This window comes from Plasmodium malariae, assembly GCF_900090045.1.
Source record: "Plasmodium malariae genome assembly, chromosome: 14".
NCBI lineage: Eukaryota > Apicomplexa > Aconoidasida > Haemosporida > Plasmodiidae > Plasmodium > Plasmodium malariae.
In genome coordinates, this window is record NC_041788.1 from 1661611 (window position 1) to 1686615 (window position 25005).

General features: G+C 24.1%; 5 protein-coding genes across 5 annotated transcripts; 2 read left to right on the top strand and 3 right to left on the bottom strand.

Annotated features, from left to right (window-relative positions):
* Positions 1–607: 607 nt before the first annotated feature.
* DBP1 (ATP-dependent RNA helicase DBP1, putative) lies at positions 608–3289 on the bottom strand (the record flags this gene model as incomplete). The annotated part of the gene is made up of 1 exon (XM_029008023.1): positions 608–3289. The coding sequence occupies one exon, from the start codon at positions 3287–3289 to the stop codon at positions 608–610; it is 2682 nt and encodes an 893-aa protein (XP_028864353.1).
* Positions 3290–7636: 4347 nt separating this feature from the next.
* PmUG01_14045800 (protein phosphatase PPM7, putative) lies at positions 7637–10170 on the top strand (the record flags this gene model as incomplete). Its single annotated transcript, XM_029008024.1, has 9 exons — positions 7637–7673; positions 7957–8083; positions 8265–8412; positions 8576–8639; positions 8830–8937; positions 9117–9249; positions 9391–9541; positions 9688–9789; positions 10129–10170. The coding sequence occupies 9 exons, from the start codon at positions 7637–7639 to the stop codon at positions 10168–10170; spliced, it is 912 nt and encodes a 303-aa protein (XP_028864354.1).
* Positions 10171–10496: 326 nt separating this feature from the next.
* On the bottom strand, positions 10497–12464 carry AQP2 (aquaporin, putative; the record flags this gene model as incomplete). The annotated part of the gene is made up of 1 exon (XM_029008025.1): positions 10497–12464. One exon carries the CDS (start codon positions 12462–12464, stop codon positions 10497–10499), a length of 1968 nt encoding a protein of 655 aa, XP_028864355.1.
* A 4195-nt stretch (positions 12465–16659) lies between these two features.
* PPM5 (protein phosphatase PPM5, putative) lies at positions 16660–20256 on the top strand (the record flags this gene model as incomplete). The annotated part of the gene is made up of 4 exons (XM_029008026.1): positions 16660–16696; positions 18158–19424; positions 19784–19958; positions 20128–20256. The coding sequence occupies 4 exons, from the start codon at positions 16660–16662 to the stop codon at positions 20254–20256; spliced, it is 1608 nt and encodes a 535-aa protein (XP_028864356.1).
* A 1155-nt stretch (positions 20257–21411) lies between these two features.
* Positions 21412–24132, bottom strand: ABCK1 (ABC1 family, putative; the record flags this gene model as incomplete). Its single annotated transcript, XM_029008027.1, has 1 exon — positions 21412–24132. The coding sequence occupies one exon, from the start codon at positions 24130–24132 to the stop codon at positions 21412–21414; it is 2721 nt and encodes a 906-aa protein (XP_028864357.1).
* Between the last annotated feature and the right edge of the window lie 873 nt (positions 24133–25005).

Genomic DNA, 25005 nt, shown 5'->3' on the forward strand with positions numbered 1-25005 from the left:
CCGTTTATGCAATATTACTCATAAAATGTTAATAAATGTATGTACTCAAAATAAAAAATAAAATGTTTTATGGTATGTATTAATAAAAATTAAGCACACATAGGTTTAACATATATAAACAAAAAGGGTAACTCCATATGCAAGTTTTTTTAATGATGTACATGACGTGAAAAACTCTGTTCTTGTTAGATCTGCTTGTTTGTCTGTTTTGCTCGTCTTCGCGTGTCTTTTTGGTCAGAATAGTTTTCGCTTCTGAATTTAGTTAAAATTTTTTTTTTTCTTTTTTTTTTTTTTTTTTTTGTAAAAGGGATATAATGATTAAATTATCACGATAGTAAAATGCAACTTTAGGCATTTTTTGAAGTAAAAAAAAATAAGAAAATAAATAGATTGATTGATAAACTGATACACATATATATAAATGGATAGATATATAAATAGATAAAAAAATTGGCACATATATATATAAATAGAAAAAAAGGTATATACATAAATAGATAGAAAAATAAATCCATACATAAATTGATACTTGGATAAATGGTTGCAGATCTTGCAAAAAGGTAGCAAAAATATATAATATACAAAACACACAAAGAACTGTACTTCTTTACCAATTGTCGGCGTTGTCATCTGTGTTTTGAAAAACGCCTCTTTTAAAATCTTGGTCTCCAGAGATGCTACTGTTATAATTATTGTTGAATTTATTCTGATTAAAAGGATTAACATTAGCAGAATTATTGTTGAAGGGGTTATTATAATTGCTATTTCCATACATATTATTGTTAAATGGGTTACTTGGAAAACCACCATTCCCACCCATGTAATTGTTATTATTGTATGGATGGTTATTATTAAATGAGGGATGCTGATTATAACCTTTGTTATTGTTAAATGGGTTACTAGTATAATTATTATTATTTCCACTATTATTCATATTCCTCTGATCCATCGGGTTTATCATACCACCATGATTAGGACTATTATTATAATTACTATTATTATACCTTGAATAATTTCCTTTATTCTTCATAGACTTATATCTGTAATTTCGATTCGCCTTGGCACTCGCAGTATACCTCATAACTAAGTTTAGAAACCAACGAGGTATAAACTGATTACACTCTTCTAAAGTTGCTAACAAATCTTTAAAAATATTCTTATTGTCATCATTTACAAACGAGGTGGCAATACCAATATTTCCAGCTCTTCCTGTTCTTCCAATACGATGGATATAATCATCTATATTACTAGGTAAATCAAAGTTAATTACATGTTTAATATTAGATATATCTAATCCTCTTGCTGCTACATCTGTTGCTACTAACAAATTTTTAACTCCTCTCTTGAATAATTTCAAAGCTCTCTCTCTCTCATCTTGACTTTTGTCTCCATGTATACATACAGAATTTAATTTTTGATTGTTCAAAAATCTCTCGATAATATCGGCTTTTCTCTTTGTTTCAACAAATATAATAATTAATCCATTATTATTTTCTGATAACAATTTTAATAAATAACTGCATTTATTTTCTTCTTCTATGTATACTAAATTTTGCTTAATATACTCGTTTGTACTACCAACTTTTCCTACTAATAAAAAGGTGTAATTCCATAAATATTCTTTTGCAAGTACTTGAATTTCTTTTCTGAAAGTTGCACTAAACATTATGGTCTGTCTTTTTACAACATCATTACAATATTTCTTATATTCTACTTTATTTTCACTTATATATGCATCATTATCATTTCCTGGCATATCATAGTCATTTACTATGCTTCTAATTTGTGGTGAAAAACCCATATCTAGCATCCTATCTGCTTCATCCAATACTAAAAAGGAGGTAAGGAATAATCGTATTTTTCTTTTTTCCAAAATATCATTAAGTCTTCCGGGAGTAGCAACTATTATATCTGCACCTTTATCTAAATTATTTAATTGCGTTTTTATATTACTTCCTCCGTATAAAACTACTGGTCTAATTCCTGTTTCAAAGCAAAATTTTTTGGCATCGTAAAAAATTTGTACTGCCAATTCTCTTGTAGGTGCCAAAATTAAACATATGGGTAAACAAACTCTATTATAATAATAGTTTGAATTTTTATTATTTTCTTCATAAAAACTATGTTTCGGAGGTTCATTTAGTAACATATGATTAATAATTGGTAATAAATATCCCGCAGTTTTTCCACTACCTGTTTGAGCCACTCCAATTAAATCATTTCTGTTCATAATTATACTTAAACTATATTTTTGAATTGGTGTAGTTTTATCATATTTAACCTTCTTTATATTAGCTAATAACAAATCATGTAAATTTAGACCTGTGTCATCAAAACTTTCTATCGGCATAATATTCTCGCTATTATAACCTTTTATTTCTACAGGTATACTATTATATAAATCAAAGTTTACTCCTTTTTCACTATTTACGTTAGAATATATCTCTTCTTCTTTTTCCGGATAATATCTTCTGTTATCTCTATTTGCCCATGCAGTCTTCGGGATATTGAAATTTCTATTATATCCATAATTTCCTCCTCCAATTCGGTTATAATTCATCCTATTAAAATTATTCCTGTTAAAATTTGGTTGGTTTCTAAGCATGGGAGGTTTATATCTTGGTTTCTCTGAGTTATAATTACTACTCTCATTGTTACTATTGTTTCCATTATTGTTTACGCTAGTGCTATTGTTATTATTGTTGTTGTTACTTCGCATATTATTCGAAATTAACTCGTTCTCAATGTTATTTTTATTCACATTGCTTCCCATAAAATTGTTGCTCCCTCCTTTCTTCTGTTGTTGCTGCATAGTGTTGAGATTCTTCTGATTACTCTGGCTATTCTGATTTTCCTGATAGTTATTATTCCCAAATTTCTTTTTATAATTTTCTTGGTTCACACCACCAATATAACTACTGCCATTGTTATTGCTGTTTCCACTCTTATCTGCATAATTCACGTAATTTCTTGCACCTTCTGAGTTTCTTAACGAATTATCATTAATAACAAATCCATCTTTATTAATATTTCCTTCATAATATTTCCTGTTCCCTCCACCTCCACTAACGGTCATCATATTATTATTATTATTATTACCCTCTCTTTTATTTCTTATTTGGTTAAGTACCTGTACATCTGTACCTTCTCCAACAGAATTACTTCCTTTGTTATTATAAGATGAAGATTCGTTCATATTAGGCATATAATTACCCCTTAAATAACTGCTTCTTTCATCTTCATTTTTGTTAAAATTCGTACTTACTATATTATTGTTATTGCAATTCATAGTTGAACAACTTATGCGCATATAAATAAATGAATAAATAAATAAATATATATATATGTATCGATAGAACTGATAATAATATGTTTTCTGTTCTTGCGTCTTTTCTTTTTAATTTCTCCTTTTTATATTTTCCTATTTCTTCCTTTTTTTTTATATCTCTTTTTTCTTTTTTTAATATGATATTACCTAGGATACTTTCTAAAAACCATAAATCTTATTGAAAAAAAAAAAAAAAAAAAATACACGACGTTGGTGGTGGCAACTATCTTTTCTTCAATGTTTTTTCAAGAATATTTTATTTTTGTTCTTTTTATTTTATATTTGCATTTATTAAAAAAGTACACTTTACCTTTTTCTTTTTTCTAACTTATTTTTCTGAAAAAAATTATTTTATTGATTTGCTCTATAATTAATCATAAATTTTTTTTTCCAAATTCAAAATGTTTTTTCTTTCTTATTTAAAAAAATATTATTACAACTATTATTCTTACAAGTGGTTTCACACTTTCTCATATTCTGTAGTGTTGTTATTTTTTCTATATTTATATATTTTTTTTTTTTAGAAAATTTCCTTGTGGGTATATATTAACTTTCTTTTTATTATATATCCTAAGGAAATATTATATTTTACGTGTGGAAGAAAGGCCTACCTATTATTTCTGCTTTTATTACGGTATATATAGGAATAAATATTGTGTACAATATAAACGTAAAAACAGCATCTATATTGAATTTATTTGTATTGGCATATGGAGAAAAAAGAGTATACTATGAAAACAATAATGAAGATATCAACATTTATAAATTTTTTTTTTAATAACTTTGCTCAAAAAAAAATTTAGAAAGTTATATTTATTTTATGAAATAAAATTCATAAACTTCAATGATAATATATACCTTCTCATATTAAGGCCTAATTTTGTAAAAGTTATAATTACATACATGAATATATGTAAATACGTGTATATATTATAAACACTTAAATAAATATATATATATATATATATATAATATATATGTAAATATATTGTATATACATTATATACATTACATAAATTTTATATAACGCTAATTACATAAAACTGAGCTCCAAAAATAATAAAAAATGAAGAAAACTATTCCAAGCAAAACACAAGCAAAAACAATAAAAATATATTTAGTGAAAATTTTACAACTATATCTTACATTTTTGCATACATATGGATTAAATGAAAGTTTCGTAAATTAGCGTTATAAATAAATAATATATAAATAAAAATATATAATTATTTTATAAATAATGCTATATAAAATAAATGCAAAAAGTATATACACTTTTAGCAAATATTTTTGAGTAAACATGTAATCATGTATTTGTACTCATATGTATATATAGTGTACTACTCGTGATATGGTAAAAAGTTTTTTTTTTCAATTATGCAATAAAAACGTGATTATGTATATAAATATACTTACGTATTTAACAATAATTGTAAGATATAAATAGCAAATTAGTAATAGAAAAAATATACATATATGCAATTTAACGAATGATAACGAATGAAAAAAAAAAAAAAATTAAGCAAAAAAAATAAAAATGTAATCAATTAAGGGGAAACCTCAAATGTATCTTTATATTTATTTTTAAATGCGCATCACATGTATTTGTCATACTTATATTCGTATACATATGTATACATAATATATATATTATTAAATTTCGAAATCGTTATTAGTATAAAATAAAAAAATACGATACGTGGAGCCGTTTTCCTTAATGGATAATGTTACATGTAACAAAAAAAAAAAAAAAAAAATATAATTTATGTATATATAATAGCGTTATAATACCAAAATTACTCAATTATAATACAAGATTTTAATTGAATGGGTTAAATGAAAAGAAAAAAAAATGTAATAAAAAAAAAAAAAAACGTTATAAGCGTTATACGATAACCGTCGTACGATAAACGTTATATCATAAACATCGTATGATAAATATTATATGCATGATATAATAAACGTTATATCATAAACGTTGTATGGTAAATATTATATGATAAGTGTTATATGATGAATGCTATATAATTAATATTATACTATAAACGCCTTATGAAATACAATAAATGATTTAAATAGAAATGCGGGTCATATAAATTAAATTGTGCAAAAGTGTACACTTAACATTAAATGATTTCACATAAACATACATAAAATTATTAGTAGCAGATATGGGAATATATATAATGGTACTTAAATGTATACATTCACAAAACTAATATGTATAAAACACACTTATTTAAAATGTGACTGTAAGCTTTTTACATACAATATGAAAATTGTATGTTTTTCAATACCATAATACGTTATTTTATTTTTTTATTATGTTATATCACTTTTTATGAATATATAATAACAAATTTCGTTTATTGACATAATTGTAATAAGTTAAAAACATGTATATACGCAAATTGCAATCACACTCTATTGTGTAATTATAAGGTGTATATTGTTATTTACAATATTTCTTTTTTTTTTTTTTTATTACCATATGACATCCTATTTTAATTATTTATTTTTTTTTTTTAATTTAATACAATTCAAAATGTTCTATTTATTTTGCTCGTTTTGAATTGTTTTAATTTAATATAAAAATATATATATATATATATATATATATGCATACAACAAATTCAAGTTAAAAAAAAAAAAATAAAAAATAAAATAAGGGAAAAAGAATACTTCGTTATGAAGTAAAAGAATAAGAAATAGAAGAATAATAAAAAGGAATTTTTTTTTTTTTTTTTTGATTTATGCAACTCATCACATGTCTACATTGTTAAGGCGAAATGTATGAAGATATTTTTGTATTTTTATTCATTTGCTATATAAAATGTATTATGTCCTATTAAGTGTAATTCCAATATATATTTTAAAGAAAAACGTTATAATTCAATTATGGTAGATATATATGTACACTGTTTATGTAAAGGGAGTTTCTATTTATAATGCACATGATAATGGTAATAATACCCATTTAATGTGTAATAGAAAGTAAAAAGATATGGATTAACCTTTTTAAGCAGTATACGATAAAATGCTGCACACTAACAAGTGAAAATTTGCAATAATATTTAACGTTTAGAAAAATATAAGTATGATACATATTATGTGTCAAATATATATATGGATGTATACTTTCTTTTAATTTTTACAACACTAAATTTAAAGCATAGAGGACAAAAAAAAGTTTTCGAATATATAGTAAGGCACGTTATTTACAGTTCAAAATACTGAATTGGTACAACAGTGCTTATACTTTTTTCTTAAAACATGGCAGCGTTAATAGTCATCAGTAATGCAACAGTATGTATGTATACATATGTACATATACGCAACGGCTTTAATGAAATGATAATTTATATGTACACTTGCGTCATCCTTATGGTTAATTATTTTTTTAAAATTGTACACATGTACTTTATGTAGTATGCGATAAATGAAAAATGATTATATTCATATGTCTTTACTATATATGGAAGCGGCTTATATGTTGTCCTATATTTATTTAACACATTAGTGCTTTTTTGCAACTTTTATATTTTTAAATACTACTATTAATTTTAAGATATCATCATAATAGTAAAAAGAAATGTTTATTTTACATTACTTATGACACTAGTATAAGCTTTATAAAAAAAAATGAAAATGCTTATGCATTTATTGGTGTATATGCTTATATATATATATATATATATATATATATATATATATATGCAATAATTCAATTACGTATATTTTATGACGTTTGAATACATATGAATACTATTCCCTTCAATTTTGTTTTAAACAAAAGCGTTGACGGAAATTCATTATACAAAAATATATATATTACAATTCATATGTTTTAAAAAGAACGAAAAAATATACTCCTACAGCATATATTATGCATGTTTCAGTGAACATAAGATAAACTTATCCTACGTATCAAGTTTACTTTTTTTTTTGGAAAAAAATCTTGCATTTAATAAATTAAGAAAAATTTACAGGAAATCGCATAATGTGAAAATAAGTGAAGGTATAACTATGCATACATAAGCATTCTTAATTATCTGCATAAATACATATACGTATGCATATATATATATATATATATAATATGCTCGTGGCGTTTTTCTTGGTTACGACAGAAAAAATAACTATTTTGGATTTTCTGCCTTCTGTTTTATTTAAGCTTTCTTTTTTGATTTTCTTTTTTCTTTTTTTTTTTTTTTTTTTTTCGTTTTTCTTTTAAAATTTATACATGAGAGGTTTAGTATTCCCAAAATAGTAAAAATTGTATTTTTTTTTTTTTTTTTAACATTCAAAATGCCGGTAGTTGATGGAACACATGTAATATCTATGAGTAATGAAAAATAGCTTCTTTACTACACAAAATTTATATATAATAGGAGCTGTTCTCTTCATATTTTTTTAATATACAACATATATATGTATATGCTAATAATTGGTATTTCTGAAAAGAAATATTATTGTTGCAACTGTTATATAAACCCGTGGAATGTCCTATTTTTACAAATGATTAAAACCTTAATGATGGATCGCTTCTTCTTATAAAAGCATATACAGCTCAATTGTATTATATTCACATCTTTTGACGTTTTCATCTATTTATTTCATTTTGTCAGAAAATTACACCATTGTCAGTGATGGATATGGTGAAAAAGGAGTAAAAAAAGTATACGAAGATGAGTTTTTCATATGTGAAAGTTTGAAGAGTTTGAACAAAAGCCTACATCCTAATTTTAATTTTTCGTAATATATATATATATATATTTATTTTTTTGCCCATATATTTTATTGTATCAACGTTGTATATCGGAAAATGTTTTTTAATTACCATTTCAAAGTTTTGGCATACCACTATTCTTTCATTTCTCTTTTTAACCATTTCACCATTTTCCTATCCAATTTTTTGTTTTTTTTTTATCACTAGCTGCTTTTGCCTCATTGATGGGCATAACGGAAAAAATACTGCTACGTATTTAAAAAAAAATTTGGCACAGGAATTGTCAAATAGTTTCATGGTAATTCAGAAGACGTATGATGAGACACTTCCTATACCAGACCATTTTATAAGAATTGTAGGCACTTTAATAAATTTGTTTATTGTTTATGTAATAAAAAATGCCCTTTTTATATAAGAATGTATCTATGTTTATATATATATATATATATATGTATATGTATATGCAAAGGTTAATGCATAAGTACATAGCATTCTATGTCTTGTTGAAAAATTGTTAGGGCGTTAACAGCGCGTGCAAAAAAGTGGATGAAAATTTATCTTTGGAATTTCCCGGTTGCAGAGGTTAGATTGTTACATTAATCTGAAAACAATTGCAAAAATTATGCAAGAATTGAGTTTATGTAATATACGAATAGAAGATATTTAAGAATTAATTAGGTCAATAGAGTTGAATTAATTAGAATTGTATTTGGGTGTATAATTCTATATATAATTAGAAACGAATTGAATTTTTCTGTGTTAATTCTTTTAGATGGTGCAACATGTGTAATTATTTTAATAAAGGACGATTACGCTTATATAATAAACATAGGAGATTCATCTGCATATTTATGTAGATACTTAAATAACGCTAATCAAGGTATGTTATATATACAAATATTTAACGTAGAAGAAGTAAAAAAAATAAATAAATAAAATATTTGAAAATTGTGTTAAAGCGAGGGATCATATAGTGTTACATGACAACACTGTCTTATATGCAGCTACATTTTTGGTGATTTTTTTTTTTTTTTTTTTTTTTGAAATTTGGTTATACAGCTATAGATCTAGTTGATATTCACAAGCCTTGGGTGCTATCAGAAAAGGAAAGAATCATTAAACATGGTGGAATTATTGAAAATGGAAGAATAAATGATATAATTGATGTAACAAGATCTTTTGGTGATTTTTCGTAAGCTAAATTGTGCACATACATGTAAATACAAAGGTTTATATACATACATATATTTTTATTTTATTTTGCATTTCATTTGTTCGTTTCTTTTTATTTTATTATTATTATTTTTTTTCGAAATTTACGTTTTAATTATAGATTAAAGAAATATGGCTTGTTGTGTACGGGAACCTTTAAAAAATTTAAAATAAACTCAGACGATAATTTCATAATTTTAGGTACTGATGGATTTTTTAGTTTTGTGGATGTTAATCACATAACTAACGAAATTATATCCTTGTCAAAGAAGGTGAAAAAAGGAGAAAAAAGTTAAGAAGTGATGCCAGAAAAAAAAAAAATATACATATATGTTTTTATATATATATATGGCGTGTGAAGTAATGATTTTTTTTTCCTTCCCTCTTTTATGTGCTTGCAATATTTTTACGTCCACAGGAAGAAAGAATGGTAAATGTTGAAAAGAAGAAAGGAATATTTGATGCAAAAAACATTTGCAGAATTATGGTTGAACATGCTATTATTGATAAAAAATCACAGGTACAGTTAACAAAATTTTTACTTAGTTGTTTGTTTTGTGCACTAGTACACACATGCAGTGATATGTATTTATATGTAAATTTATGCATGCATTATATACCCACGCACATTCGTACTCAAAATATTACTTTACATTTTTATTTGTATTCCTGTTTTATATTTATAAAGTAAAAATTCACGAAAAATGCGCCATAATATATTGTTATTACTACTGTGTTTTAACATTTGTGGTCTTATACTGTGTATATGAATATTACTGATATAAGTGATTATTTCCTTTTTTCCTTACTTTTGATATCTCCCTTTTTTATATTTCATTTAAATTTTTCTTATTTTTAGGACAATGTCACAGTAATTTTAATAAAATTTTTACACAAATAAAATTAGTTAATTATAAATAGTAGATTTGTTAAATAATATTTTTGCATATTCAACAAAATTTTAATTTTATTGCACAAATGGGAAACAAAAAAAAGTAACAGAATTTTTTGTGTGTTTTATATGTGTATGTACATACATATGCGATGTGCACACGCACTTATACATTGATGATAATATAAAAAAAAAAAAGGGGGAAAAAAAAAAAAAAGCATAAGTCGAATAAACATAATAATCCGAGTAAATAAAATATGCGGAATAAATAGGGTAAACAAAATAAATCGATAAATACAAAATCCCAGCTTCTCCATAAGGAGCAAAATTAAAAATTAAAAGACACTCGGAAGTAGATAATTATTCGAGTTATAATGCATATGATTGTTATATTCCTCTAGATAGGCGTTTTTCTTAATCTTGTATTTATTTATCAAGGGTATCTTCTCATTCTTTTTATTATTACTGTTATATACATTAGTATCAATTACATCAATAATTTCTTCATCGCTCTCCTTGAATAATCTCATAAAAGAGGTTGCAAGAGCTGACCCGACATATGGTCCTATCCATAAAGGTAATGACTGTATATATAATTTGATCAACTGCAATATTTTTGTAATACTTAAAAAGGATAAAATTACCGAATATATATTGAATGTATTATCCCCTTTAAAAAATTTAAAATATAAATAGGTGTATAATGTGGAAGTAGAAAACATAGGATTTAATGTTGTATTTGTTACAAAAACAAAAAATAATAAGGAAAAGAAAATAAATAATAAATAAAAAATATGATTCATAATGTATTTTATATATTTATTATCAATATGTATAGGAATTTTTTTTTTGCTGTTATGTGTGTTATTAAACATATCACATCCATACATATCTTCGCACAAACTAGAAGAATAAAAAGATGCAAGATTTTTTATTTTATCTCTGTTAAAAACGATGGATTCTTCATTTTTATTTTCACTCGTAAACTTCTTCTTGTAATTATATAAACTTAATAACAATAATGTTATTAAAAAGGTCGATATAAATTCACACAAAAAGGTTTTCATAATTTCCTTTTTTGGCAATAAGGAATAAATTAATATACTTCCATGTACATGTGCACATAAAATACTAGCTAATATACCACCAAAATATTGAAAAGTAACATAAAAAGTTGTAAGCGCAAATCCATATTTTTTTGGATCGACGAGCCACAGAGCATAAGTGTATGCTGGGTTTATATGAGCTCCAAGGAGTATAAATAATACATATATTAAACAACCAAAGAAGGAATAAATTGCATGGTTACTACTGTTTCTACTTTCAAAACTTTTTAATACTTCATACTGATCAATATTACCTATATCTATATTATTAATATCGTTTACTTTTATTTTGGTAAATTCGTTTACCTTGTCTTTAAAAATTACAGTATCCACATTTAGTGTAAGTACATTTTTGTCATATACTTTAGAATTCTTAATAATTTCTTCTTCGTCAATTTTTTTTTTTTCATCTGGTAAAGAAGGTATAATTGTATTTTTATCCTCATTGGCTTCGCTTTCGTGCCAATTCTGACTGCTGCCCTTTATGTCATTTTCGTTTTTATGTATCTCTTTTCCTTGTTCTAATTTTCCCACATAACTGCTATTATCATCTTTATTTGTATATTCATTATTATTTTCACTTTGATCATCTGCTTGTGTATTATTAATTGCAAAATATTTATTCTCACCAACAACAATTGTTTTATTCTTTTGTGTATCGTCTGTCTTCATCTCATCTTCGCTTTTCCCAATATTTCCTGTTCTTTTTAAGTTATTTATTATTGAACTATTTTCTAATACTTTATTATCCTCTAACCGTTGCAGTTTCTTATATTTATTTTGTGTGTTAGTAATAACACTACTACTATTCTTCTTATCACGTTCCAATAATATACTTCCTGCATTTAGTTGATCATTCATATCATTTACATATTTCGGGTATTTCACGTTATTAATTTCACTGTCAAAGAGATTATCTCCTGGTATGAATATATCGTTCCTTTGATATGGATTAACTTGTTTTGTGTGTTTAATAACGTATTCTTCATTTTTATTTGAGTTTAACATATAAATGGAAATAAAAAAAACAAAAATAAATGAACCAATAAATTCGAAAAAAAAATTATACTTGTATTTCTTAAATGATTTTACATTTATCTCATCAATTATATCTTTTATATAATTTTTAATGAAGTTGTATATCTTCTTTAAGGCATACTTCACATATCTTCTGAAGATTCCTTTTTGCATTTTCATCTTACAAAAAATAAAAATAAATTAAGGATAAAAAGAAATAAAAAAGGATAAAATTAAATAAAAAACGATATAAATAAATAAAAAAGAATGCAAATGAATAAAAAAGGATAAAAAAAATAAAAACGATTAAAAAAATAAAAAAAGATAAAAAATCAGAGTGTGAAAAAAGCAAATGCAAAGAAACCATATATGAAGAATGGGATAATTAAAATATTAACTTAAAATGTTTAAAATTGAAAAGTTAAAATATTAAATATACTTAAAAAGTGAAAAAGTGAGAAGATAGAGAACAAATAGAAAATTAAACAAGGGAATGTAATAGTTTATAATAATGTTTCTTTTTACATATTGTTCTTAAGTAAAAAGATATTTTCCTTCTACATGTTGAAATAACAATAAACTTAATTTTAAGCTTTAAAAATGGAACACAAAAAATTAAACTTACATATTATATTTATATATATACCTGTATAAATATTACGTAAATGTATATACATATATGCATGTGTAACCTCGGAGCTTTTCGTACGATGTGAAGTTAAACAAAAAAAAGTTATATTCTGATCATAAAACTAAGGTCGCGTATAAAACTATAAGCCTTATGTAAACATATACATACATCTACACTGTTTAATGCTTTTAAATACTTTAACTTTAAAAATAATGAATAATAAATAATAAATAATAAATGAATAGCATTGAATTAAATGAAAAATAAATGTGCACAATCATTACTTTAAACCACTTTACCATCACACATTAACATATGTATGTACAATAACTTTCAAAAAATATTTTATATTTTTTTTTGCCCTCTTGAATTTAACTGGAGTTGTTTCTACGTTATATTAATATATATATTTAGATCAAATGGAAATTCATACAAACATGTGAAAAACATGAAAAATAGGATATTTTTGTATTCCAAAAGGCATACCTTTTCATTTTCAAGACCACCCAAAAAATAAAATAAATAAATAGCAGAAACGTTTTAATTGACCATTTTGGCCGCATACTTTTTGTGAGCATAACATAGTTATATTCGCAAAAAAAATGCCATATATTGACTAAATGTTTTTAATATTGAAATTAGTATATTTGTATTTGTTATTTTTGTTATTTTTGTTATTTTTGTTATTTTTGTTATTTTTGTTATTTTTGTTTTTTTTGTTGTATGCTACATTTAAAAAAAAAAAAAAAATTTATGAATTAGAGAACTTTAATAATCTACCTCCTATATATAGTGAATCAATATTTTCTTTTTCTCATTGTCACCATTTATCATGCCTTATGTGTAAACAGCTTGATAACAAATGAAAACCAAGGAAAAATTATATATAACAAGTGTAAACATTTATTTTTGTTTTACATTTTAACATCACGTGCACAACCTCATTTAATATTATATATATATATATATATATATATTTTAAGAAAACGTTTATATGTAAAAAGACTTCATATTATAGTAAATTGCTCTTTCATGTTACCTCTATAACAGCATTTTTTTTTTTTTTCATAATATAAAATTGATTAAAAGACAATAAGATGGTGCAAAAAAGAAAAAAAGATAATTAAATAAATAAAGCATAAGTTAAAATAAAAACGCATATATACATTTATGATTTAAAAAAATCAAAGATTTGTAATAATTTAAACTTTATGTATTGCTTCCATATAAGAGTATATACATATTTATATATTTTTTTTTTTCTTTGTTTTTTTTTTTTTTTTAATAATACTTATCAATGATCTTATATAAAAATATTTTATTTTAATAAAATACAAAAAAATAATATTTCGAATTATAAGATATTTATTATAATGTACTCCAAAAGCTTTAACTTCTAAACGTCATAATGTGTATCGCATACTAAATAAGCTTTTACACACGGTAATTAAAGAGCGTGCAAGAGATAAAACTCGGACTGTCTAATTCTTCAAGACATATAAACGTAAATGCATACATATGTATATATATACATTTACGTACATGTACAAACGTATGAAAAACATTCTTAAAGCGATTAAAAAACGAGAACGCACTAAAAGATATAAATATATTTTTAAAATTAAATAGTTAAAAATCATTGAACATTTTTTAGGAATTCTAAATTTATAGGGTTTTCTAACTATTAATTTTATTACTTTATCATATGTGTAATTTTCTGCACAATTTTTTTTTTTTTTTTTGTATCTTTATTCACTAAATGCTTTATCTTATCACATAACTCTGTGTACTATGAAATTAAGTGTATTATTTATAATAATAGAATACATTAAAAAAAAAAAAAAAGTATAGATGGTCTCGAAATGAAGTAATTTTACAAAAATAGCATTATATTTTTTTTAACTAAGACATTATAATAGGTATACATATATGTGTACATGGTTCAAATATATATATATGTAGCGATAGTTATTAAGAATTCAACATAATGCAATTTCTTTATGTACTTTTATTACTTTCACTATAAAAATTAAATAAAGAATAGTATACTTCATTCATATATAAATACTTTTCTCTCTGTACAATACAAAACAACGAAAGATATGGTATAAATAAATAAATGTAAATATATATACATATATATATATATATACGTTCATACACATGCAAGTATACATAATACTCATATACATTATAGACATAAATCACTATGCATCCTAATTCGATTTATTGGAAATAGTACCAACGAAATGTCTTGAATACTAGTGTGCATGCATTTTCATTCTTTTTTCCCTTTAATATTTATCTATGTTTTCGTTGATTAAATAAATAAATTAGTATGTACATATATACATATATATATACGTATACAAGTAATGGTGAACCATAAGGATAATTATTAATTATATTTTAATTTTTAAAGTTAACAAAGATTTCCTAATAAGGGTAATTAAATAATAATTAGCATTATTTCTGTTATGAAATAAAAGGAAGGTATTTATTTTTTCAAGAATCATCAATGGTTTTTTGAATTTTTTATAAAAAAAAAAGAAGCAAAAGAATTTTTTTTTTTTAACTTCCTTTTAAAAATTTGAAGTTACAGCCAACTGAATATGATAAGAAGAAATACTAAATATAAATCAGATGAAAAATCTATAAATAAATCTATCAGTGAACATAATGATAAAAAACGAACTCATTTGGAAATAGGTAAGTATATATACATACAAAAGTTCACAAATAATTACATATATACGAATGTATACATAAATATACATATACATACATAAATTCGCATATACAGATAAATAAATACTTATGAAAAAACACATATATATACATAAGTACATATATAAAGAAATATATATATATATATACTTGTACATATAAGAGTAAAAATATATAAACCAATACTGATATACTGGTGTTTATGTATTATAAGCATCCATAAATTTATTAAAAAAATGGAATTAACCGATGTAACATAATGTTACTAGTTAAATATTACACTGCGATGTTTTTTTTGTTGATATGTTTGTTCGCAAATTTATATTATTAAAGGTTAACTTTTAGTTCTACTAAAAGCTACCGTATACCTATTATACTTTTAAAAATTTTTTTTTTTTATAATATTATGTAACATTTTTTTCTTTATTTTAAGAAAAAAAGTAAAATATATATTGAGAGCGACCTAACTTATTACACATATATATATATGTACGTATATAAATGTATATACCTTTTAATTTATAAATACATGAGTATTTTGTTAATTCTTTAAATTTTACGTTTTTATATTCTGAAAAAAATTTTTATATTTCATTCTTTCGTTTTTTTTTTTCTTTCTTTTTCTTTCTTTTTTTTTTTTTTTTTTTGGAATTTTCCCCTTTTAAACATAATGTTGTACAATTAATTATTTTAAACAAAGTATAAGTTTTTATTTTTTCTTTTTAGTTACATTTCATTTCTTTTATACTTTCTGATGTACAATTATTTTTTCTTTTATATTATTTTTTTTTGTGAAAATGGTTAAATTTTATTGTTTTTTTTTTTTTCGCTATAAGTTTAAATTTGTTCATATACTTAAGTTTTGATTTTTTGTATTAAAGTTATAGTTTTATATATAATTAATTTATTTTGCACTTGTTCCTTTTTAAAAAGTAAATTATTATTTTTTTTTTTTTATACATGCTATACTTTTTGTTATGATGTTTAATTGTCGTGCTAAATAGAGGAGATAAAGATATGGGTACATGCACTTCTTCATTAAAAAAAAAAGCTGGTAATTAATATCGCATATTATAAGCAACATATATACAGCTAGAATATTGTATATGGGGGTACATACTTACACGTGTACACATAAATGTGCATCTGTAAATGAACACACATAAGTGCACACACGTACAGGTGCATGCACGAAAAAACATACCTATATAAATGAATAAATATACAAATGCCTAAATACATATACACATGCATACATTCATACATATATAAATACTTATATAATAGCGTACTCTCATACATACTTAAATTCGTAAATACATGCGTACACTAATATATACATAAATAGATATATACATGCATACACTAATATATATATAAATAGATATATACATGCATACATTAATACATATATAAATAGATATATACATGCGGGCATACATATCTACGAAAAATGTACCTACTACAGAACCACTGAGAGGGTACGTACAACAATGCGTTTTTCTCATTTAAAATGAAGGAAACATTTTTGTATTTTTCATTATGGTCTGTATAAAAACACTGTGCAAGTTGTTTAGTGCTGTATATTACTACCTTTGCTATATTTTATTGTAAAAAAAATAAATATATATCTACTTAAAAATGTTACACAAAAAAAAAATAAAATGTTTTCCACATATATATATGTATATATTTATACAACATTCACATACATTTTTTACGAACATGATAAGTTTTCATTTCAATTTGCAACTGAGTGTTTAGAGTTTTCTTTATTTATTATGTAAAAAATGAATGAATTGTGTAAATACATATTTTTGAGAACTATGCAACACAAGAAAGTAAATATATGCATTGTATGAAGAAAGGAAAGAATATAAAAATGTATATTATTGTGATACATATATGTTCTCTTTTTGAAACATATATAATATAATCAACTTTCAAAAAAATTTTCAAGTTGGAAAAGCTAAAAAGATTTTACAAAAAAATTATGTGCAAAATGTATTTCAGTATTTTCTTTCGTGCATTATTTTTTTCCTAACTTTCAAAAAAAATAAAATAAAATAATTTAGTAAAATCATATGATTTAGTGAAATGCTTTGCACTGAATAATGGCATAATTATACGTGTACAACAAAAATTGCATAATAAAAACAAAGTTTATAGATCCACTTCTTATGATTTATTTCTCCTTTCTTGTGATAGTGTTGGTTTCGTATATTTGTCTTTGCATTTTTTAAGCTTTTGACGCGTTTTTTATATGCCTATTCATATGTGTATATATGTGGCCGCAATCTTGTATCATATCATAGAAAAAATAAGCTTTTTAATTTTCTTTCGTTATTCTGAAAAAATTAAATACATTATATTTACGTAAAAATTACATGACTCACATCATAAGTGTAATACTTGTGTATATTCATATATTTTGATCCATGTATATCTTATTTGCATCATATACTGTTCATTAGTATTTACATTTTTTTTTTTTTTTTTCCTTCTTTAAAAACAGTTAGAGAGAAAAAAAATACAAGAAGAAGATTGTCTATTAGCACAAGAAGTGACTTAGCAAATGATACGGACGAAATAAAAAGAAGTATCCAAGAGTTAAGGGAAAACGAAGATAGGTTTAAAGAATCATCAGAAAAGGATACACAAGCGAAGGTAGAAGCAGCAGTAAAAGAGGAAGATGAAGAAGAAGAGAATGAAGGAAAAAAAGCAAATATAAAAAAAAAAAAAATAATAAATCGATCTTCCGTAGCAGGTGTAAGAGCATCTCATTTTCAAGAAGATTTTGAAAAAAAATGTGTAAAAATTAAAGGATCGGTTGATAAATTAAATGAAAATGGTATAGGATATGTATGTAGAAAGGGTTTAAAACCTGAAAGTCCAAATCAAGATGATTTTATTATTATTACAATGGAAAATTTAGCTTTATATGCTATTTTTGACGGACATGGACCATATGGTCATGATGTATCTAATTATGTGCAGAAGGAACTACCATATATGATTATAAGGAATGAAAATTTTTTAAAAAATCCAAAAGAAGTATTTACGAATGCGTTTTTAAATATTCATGAGAATATCGAGAAGACTACAAATGCCTATTTAGAAGCCTTTGCAAATAAGGAAAACAACAACAATAACAACAAGAGAAGTAGCAGCAACAGGAGAAAAAACAATAACAACCTTAATAGTAGTAATGTAGTTGTGAGCTCTCACTTTGATTTAAACATGAAGGGGTATGGAGATGTAGAAGAAAGTGATTGTAGTGATGATACATATACGGATAGTGAAAACACATGTGATGATACCGATACTGATAGTGCTAATGATAATGATAAAGATGATGATTGTGAGATCTCCAGCAAAAAGAAAAAAAAAGAATGTAGTAAATATTCAGATAAAAGGGAAAATACTACAAATAATAATAAACAAACATTAAACAAACAAAAAAAGAAAAAAAAAAGAAAAAAGGAGGCCTTTTTTGATAGCACAATGAGTGGTACAACAGCAACAATAATAGTTCATCTGTTTAAAGAAAAAAAATTATATGTAGCTTATGTAGGAGATTCTAGAGCAGTACTAGGAAAGAGAATAAACGGATCTACTAATAAATTGGAAGCTGTTGAACTAACGAAAGATCATAAACCTAATTCACATGATGAAAAAAAAAGAATTATAAATTCGGGGGGACACGTAATGAAGTTAGAGGGAGATATACCATATCGTGTTTTCCTGAAAAACAAATTTTATCCTGGGTTGGCCATGTCAAGGTATTGATCATTAGCTCATGTGTTTATATATATGAACATGTGTTTTGTCTTTTGAGGATATATATATATATATATATATATGTTTATGTCTATATAAAGTGTATTATTATATGCCCCTTCTCCACTTCTTTCTTTGGATAATATAATTTCTTGTGCACGTATTTTATCAAAACATTTCATTTTATTGTTTAATATATAAAACTCATTTTTTCTATTGCGCATTAAACATTTATACTCAAAACGTAGTTCGATTTAGTGTATTCGTTATGCTACTGTTATTATTAGAGTTAAATATGCTTATTATATGTGTACTTATGTTTATTGTTCATGCGTTTGCATTTTTTTTTTTATGTACGTAGAGCAATAGGAGATACAATAGGTCATCAAATAGGTATTATTTCTGAGCCAGATTTTATTGAAGTAAATATTAATGAAGATGAAGATATTCTGGTCCTAATTTGCAGTGATGGAGTATGGGAGTTCATTTCTTCAGAAGAGGCTATTAACTTGATTTACCAATTTGGATATGACAATGTGAGATAAATTGCATGTGGGTTAAAGTATTTTTTAGTTAGCTTGTACATGTGTACATTTACGTGCATTTATATATATTGGCACGTATGAGTTTAAAAACTGCACACATTTGTGAATTTTCTATGAACCCTTAATCGTCATATGAACGTTCTTTCTTCTTCCTTTAAAGGTTCAAGATGCTGTTGAAAATTTGGCAAAGGAATCGTGGGATAGATGGCTGAATGAAGAAGAAAATATTGTTGATGATATAACAATACAAGCTATATACCTATCAGAAAAATGCAAAAAAAAAAAATAGAAGATATGAAAAAAAAAAAAAACAATTTTAGCTGATTTTATTTTTTCGTAAATATTATATGTATATACTTACATGAGTCCGCATTTCATATATATATATGAATTATTTTGCAGTTATTTTAATTAGCACATGTGTACACCTTTTCACATTTTTGAATACACTATTTAAGAAATGCTTTAATTTAATTCCTTCTAATTATATAAGACATTAAAGAAAATTTATAGTAAATAAAGTTTTATGATTTTATATATTAAAAAAAAAAAAAAAAAAAAAAAAATATATATATATATATATATATATATATAATGTATGAAAAGGGAAAACATATAAAATATAACTGTAACTATATAATTTAATAACAAATGTCTTTTAAGTTACGTTCTGCTTTTATTCTTTTTTTCTTTTTTTTTTTTAATTTTTACGTTAATATTTATGTGATGTTTTTTCCGTTTGCATAAATGTTGAATTTATTCCTACGACAGTTTTTTCAAAGGAAAATAAGTAACTGCTATTTTTTCTTTTTCCTAACATCGATTTTTTAGTAGCTTCTTTTTAATAACTACATTATGACAGCCTCATATTAACTGCATATTTTTTTAGTCCTTTTAAGCAATAGCTTTTCATTTTTACTCGCTCCAAAGGTAAAGCAAAAGGGTTACATTATAAGTGTTCAATTTATGGCATTGCATAATCTTCAAAATTACAGAGCTGACTTGTTATAAACACCTATATAATTAGCTATTTATCTTTGGTTTAACTATCAAAATTGGATTAAATGATTTTAAAAACAAATATATTACGCGTTAATTTGTACAAATAGCAGGGGTATATTTTAGTGACATAACCATGGGGAAAACAATCAAAAAAAAAAAAAAAAAAAAAAAAAATGATAATGTCATATATGATGCTATTCATTGCGAGAAAAAAAAAAAAAAAGAAAAGAAAAGAAAAGAATTGTTAAATAAGCATATTTCAAATAAACCAGTACAAAACACAATTTCGTTAAATTGTTCTCCCTTTAAAAATGTATTTTTGCTAAAAATTAGTAATTCGAAACTGATGTATATGCATAATTATGAGCATACATAAGTATGTCTCTACAAATATTTGTGTACTACTTAGTGCACTTAAAAAAAGGCAAACGTGGTTACGCTTTTATACACTTTTTTCATATGTATCTTCGACAGAAAATTTATAATTCTTATATATAGAATTAAAAATATCAGCAGCATTAACCCTTGCTTTTAATTTCATGCAAATTAAATAGGACCCTGATAACTTTCGGTGTAACGTATAAATTTCAGATCTAGGGGGAACTAGTCTATTGTATATAATTTTCGGTAATAAGTTATATATTTGTTTGGCTAAATTATTTTTGCCAAAATCATATGTTTTCGATTTAAAGGGTTCTCCAACGAGTATAACAGATTTAATGTGAGAATTTTTCATTTCTTCATTTTCCTGACCAACAAAAAAGTTAAGCATACAAGAGTAATGATAAATTTTTTCCTCATCTTCTTCAACTGATGATTTAACAAGTCTTAAATATTGATCAACAAATTCATTTTTATACGTTCGAGTAGCTCCAAAATCAATTAAACACAATTTGTCGTTCTGAACATTATATAAAAAATTTCCTAAATTTGGATCGGTATTCATAATTTTAAAAACAAACAATTCATGTAAACATAGATAAAGAATTCTCTGACCTAAGGAATCCCGTATAACTTGAGGATATTTTTCTGCTACTTCATCAATAGTTATTCCATCTACATAAGACGTTACTAAAACATGTTTGGTTATATATTCAGTATAAACAGATGGTACATAAAAATATTTACTTTTTTGGAAAATTTTTTTAAAAAGCACATAATATTTTGCTTCATTAATGTAGTCACATTCACATTTTAACTCCTTTTTTATTTCTTTACACACGTTTTCAATATATAAATTTTTTAATATTAAATCGGTATATTGATTAATAAATAGCAAATTTTTTATATCACTATCAATAGACTCATATATACCTGGATATTGTATTTTCACAGCTACCTTCTTGTTTTTTATTTTTGCTTCATGTACTTGTCCTATTGATGCACTTGCAAAAGGTTTATAATTAAAAAAATCAAACTTCTTTTCATAATCATTCCCTAATTCTTTTATTAACACATTTATTAACTGACTTTCTGGCATTACATCTGCTGAGTTATTAACAAGTTTTAATGCCTTGATTACAATAGGTGACAAATATTCATCTTGCAAACTGATCATTTGACCTAATTTTAAAACTACTCCTCTCATTTTACTTAAACCATTTGCCAAAACTTCTGCGTTCTTTTCATTTAAAATTATATTTTTCTTGTCATTCGTATTATTTGTTAATACGCTTTTAACATATTCTATACTACTATTTTTTACTATATCAAAAATTATTTTACCAAATACACTAGCTCTACTCATGGGGGATACTGGCACTTTGCTTGTTCTAAAATTTTTTCCTTTTGATTTTTCATTATTAGGTATTTTTTTATCTAAAGTTGCAATATCATAAATGAAATCGTATTCCTTTACCATTTTATCGTAACTTACATTTTCAAATACTTTTTCTTCTTTCTCTTTTAAATTTACGTATTTTCCGCCCTTTGGTGTATCATCAGTGCTACTGCTAAAGCTGTATGTGTTTTCATTTAAAGTAGTACTTCTATTTAAGCATTCATAACACCTAGACTTCGTGCTATATGTTAAACTGTTGATCACCTTACTTTTATTAATGTTTAAATTAATATCACGAGAATATTTACTATTATCCATATTTTCTAATCTCATTTTACGAGCACAGCTTGATATGGTAGATGAAGCCATACTATTTATACACTTTTTTTCACTTGTAAATATAAAATTATTTAAGGTTTTATTCGGGTAACTCCTTTTTATATATTCTATATTAGCGCATTTTTTCCTATCATTGACAATTTTCTTATCCTTATGTATATTGTAACTTTCATTTGTAATCTGCATATATGGAGTAACTTCCTTTTGCCGTTTCATTTTCTCACCTAGACCATACGTATCACTTCTATCCTTATAGTTATATTTATACTTAAATGGCCCCATTACAGTGTGGTAGTGTCGTCTCAATTCATCATTACTATGCTTTCCATTTTCTAAAGGAGGTTTAAAAAAGGTTTCTTCTGTATGTTCTTCTTTCGTATTAACCTCATTTATATTTATTACGTTATTTAAGGTGTCATCTTCGCTCAACAGCATATCAAGTTTGTTTAAATCGACATTTTTAAATAAATATTCATTGTTACATTCTTCGTCATATTCATAATTATCATTATTATTCTCAATGTACAGATTTTCCAAATTTCCATATTGCCAAAAACATTTGAATGGCAAGGCATGAAGAAACTTAAAATTGTTATAAATATAATAAAATATATGAGATTCATTTTTCTTTAAATTTTTTACTATATAATGTATAAATTCGTAGTTATCAAAATAGTATTCTAAATTATTCATCAAACTGTAAAAATAATTATTTATTTCATTTTCAAGAAACATATCATTTTCCTGGTCATTTATTATAATACTGTGTCGACTGATAATGTTATATATATCCAATTGAGTAGTTATCCCTTTTTTTATCTTTTTTTTTTTTTGTTGATCGTGTTTTATTACATCATTAATTAACTTTTCGTTATTTGTATTTAATATATAGGACCATCTGTATATTTCAAAGGGTGTAGTTAAACCCTTACATATATTTTCACTTTTGACATTGTTTATATTCTTTTTTGATTTGTTTAAATGTTTTTTATTATCTTCACTGCTAATTTTATTTTTAAATTTTAGTATTTCACAATTACTCATGTAGTTCCTTTTATATAAGGATGGCTCAAGTTTTCTCTTTAATTTATGCACGACTGTCATATTTTTAAATCTCCCTACGCCTATGAGGTTAAACCGTACTTATACGTATTTACATATATATTACATACATATATATTACATACATATATATTACATACATATATATTACATTATGTTACATACATATATATTACACACATATATATTACATACATATATAATACATACATATATATGTATGTATGTACACGTTTAAAACAAAAATGCTTTCATCAATTTTGAGCAAATGTTTAAAAAATTGCAACGACTGTACTGGAAAAATTTATTAATTTTTCCTGTAAATGCTGTAGAAATCGAAATATTTTTCAAGATTTAGAATTAAGAGTTCACTTTGAAAAACAGAAAAAATTTACGTACAATAGTTACATACCAAAAAAGTGCTAAAACAAGGGGAAAAAAAATTACATTTTTTTTTTTTTTTTTTATATCTTTTATCATTTATTATTATTATTACTCTTTTTTAATTAAATATGTACGTATACATACATAAATATATTAATAAATAGCAACAAAATAAACGAAAGGATATAATTTTAATTTATATTATTTTTATGCTTTTCCGTCATCTATTTTCTTGTTTATATGTTTTTGTTTCATTCAATCAGATTGCACATTTTTTTATGGATTAGTTATTTAATTTTTCTTTTATTAAATTTTACATAATATCTTTTTGAAGAAATGGATATTTAAGATTTAAAAATTTTTGTATAATAATAAAAAAGTATATATTAAAAATAAATATATAATGTGTTTAATGTGTGACTTCAAAAGATTACAACGTTTGAATTTATCTAAAAAATAGAATGACACCTA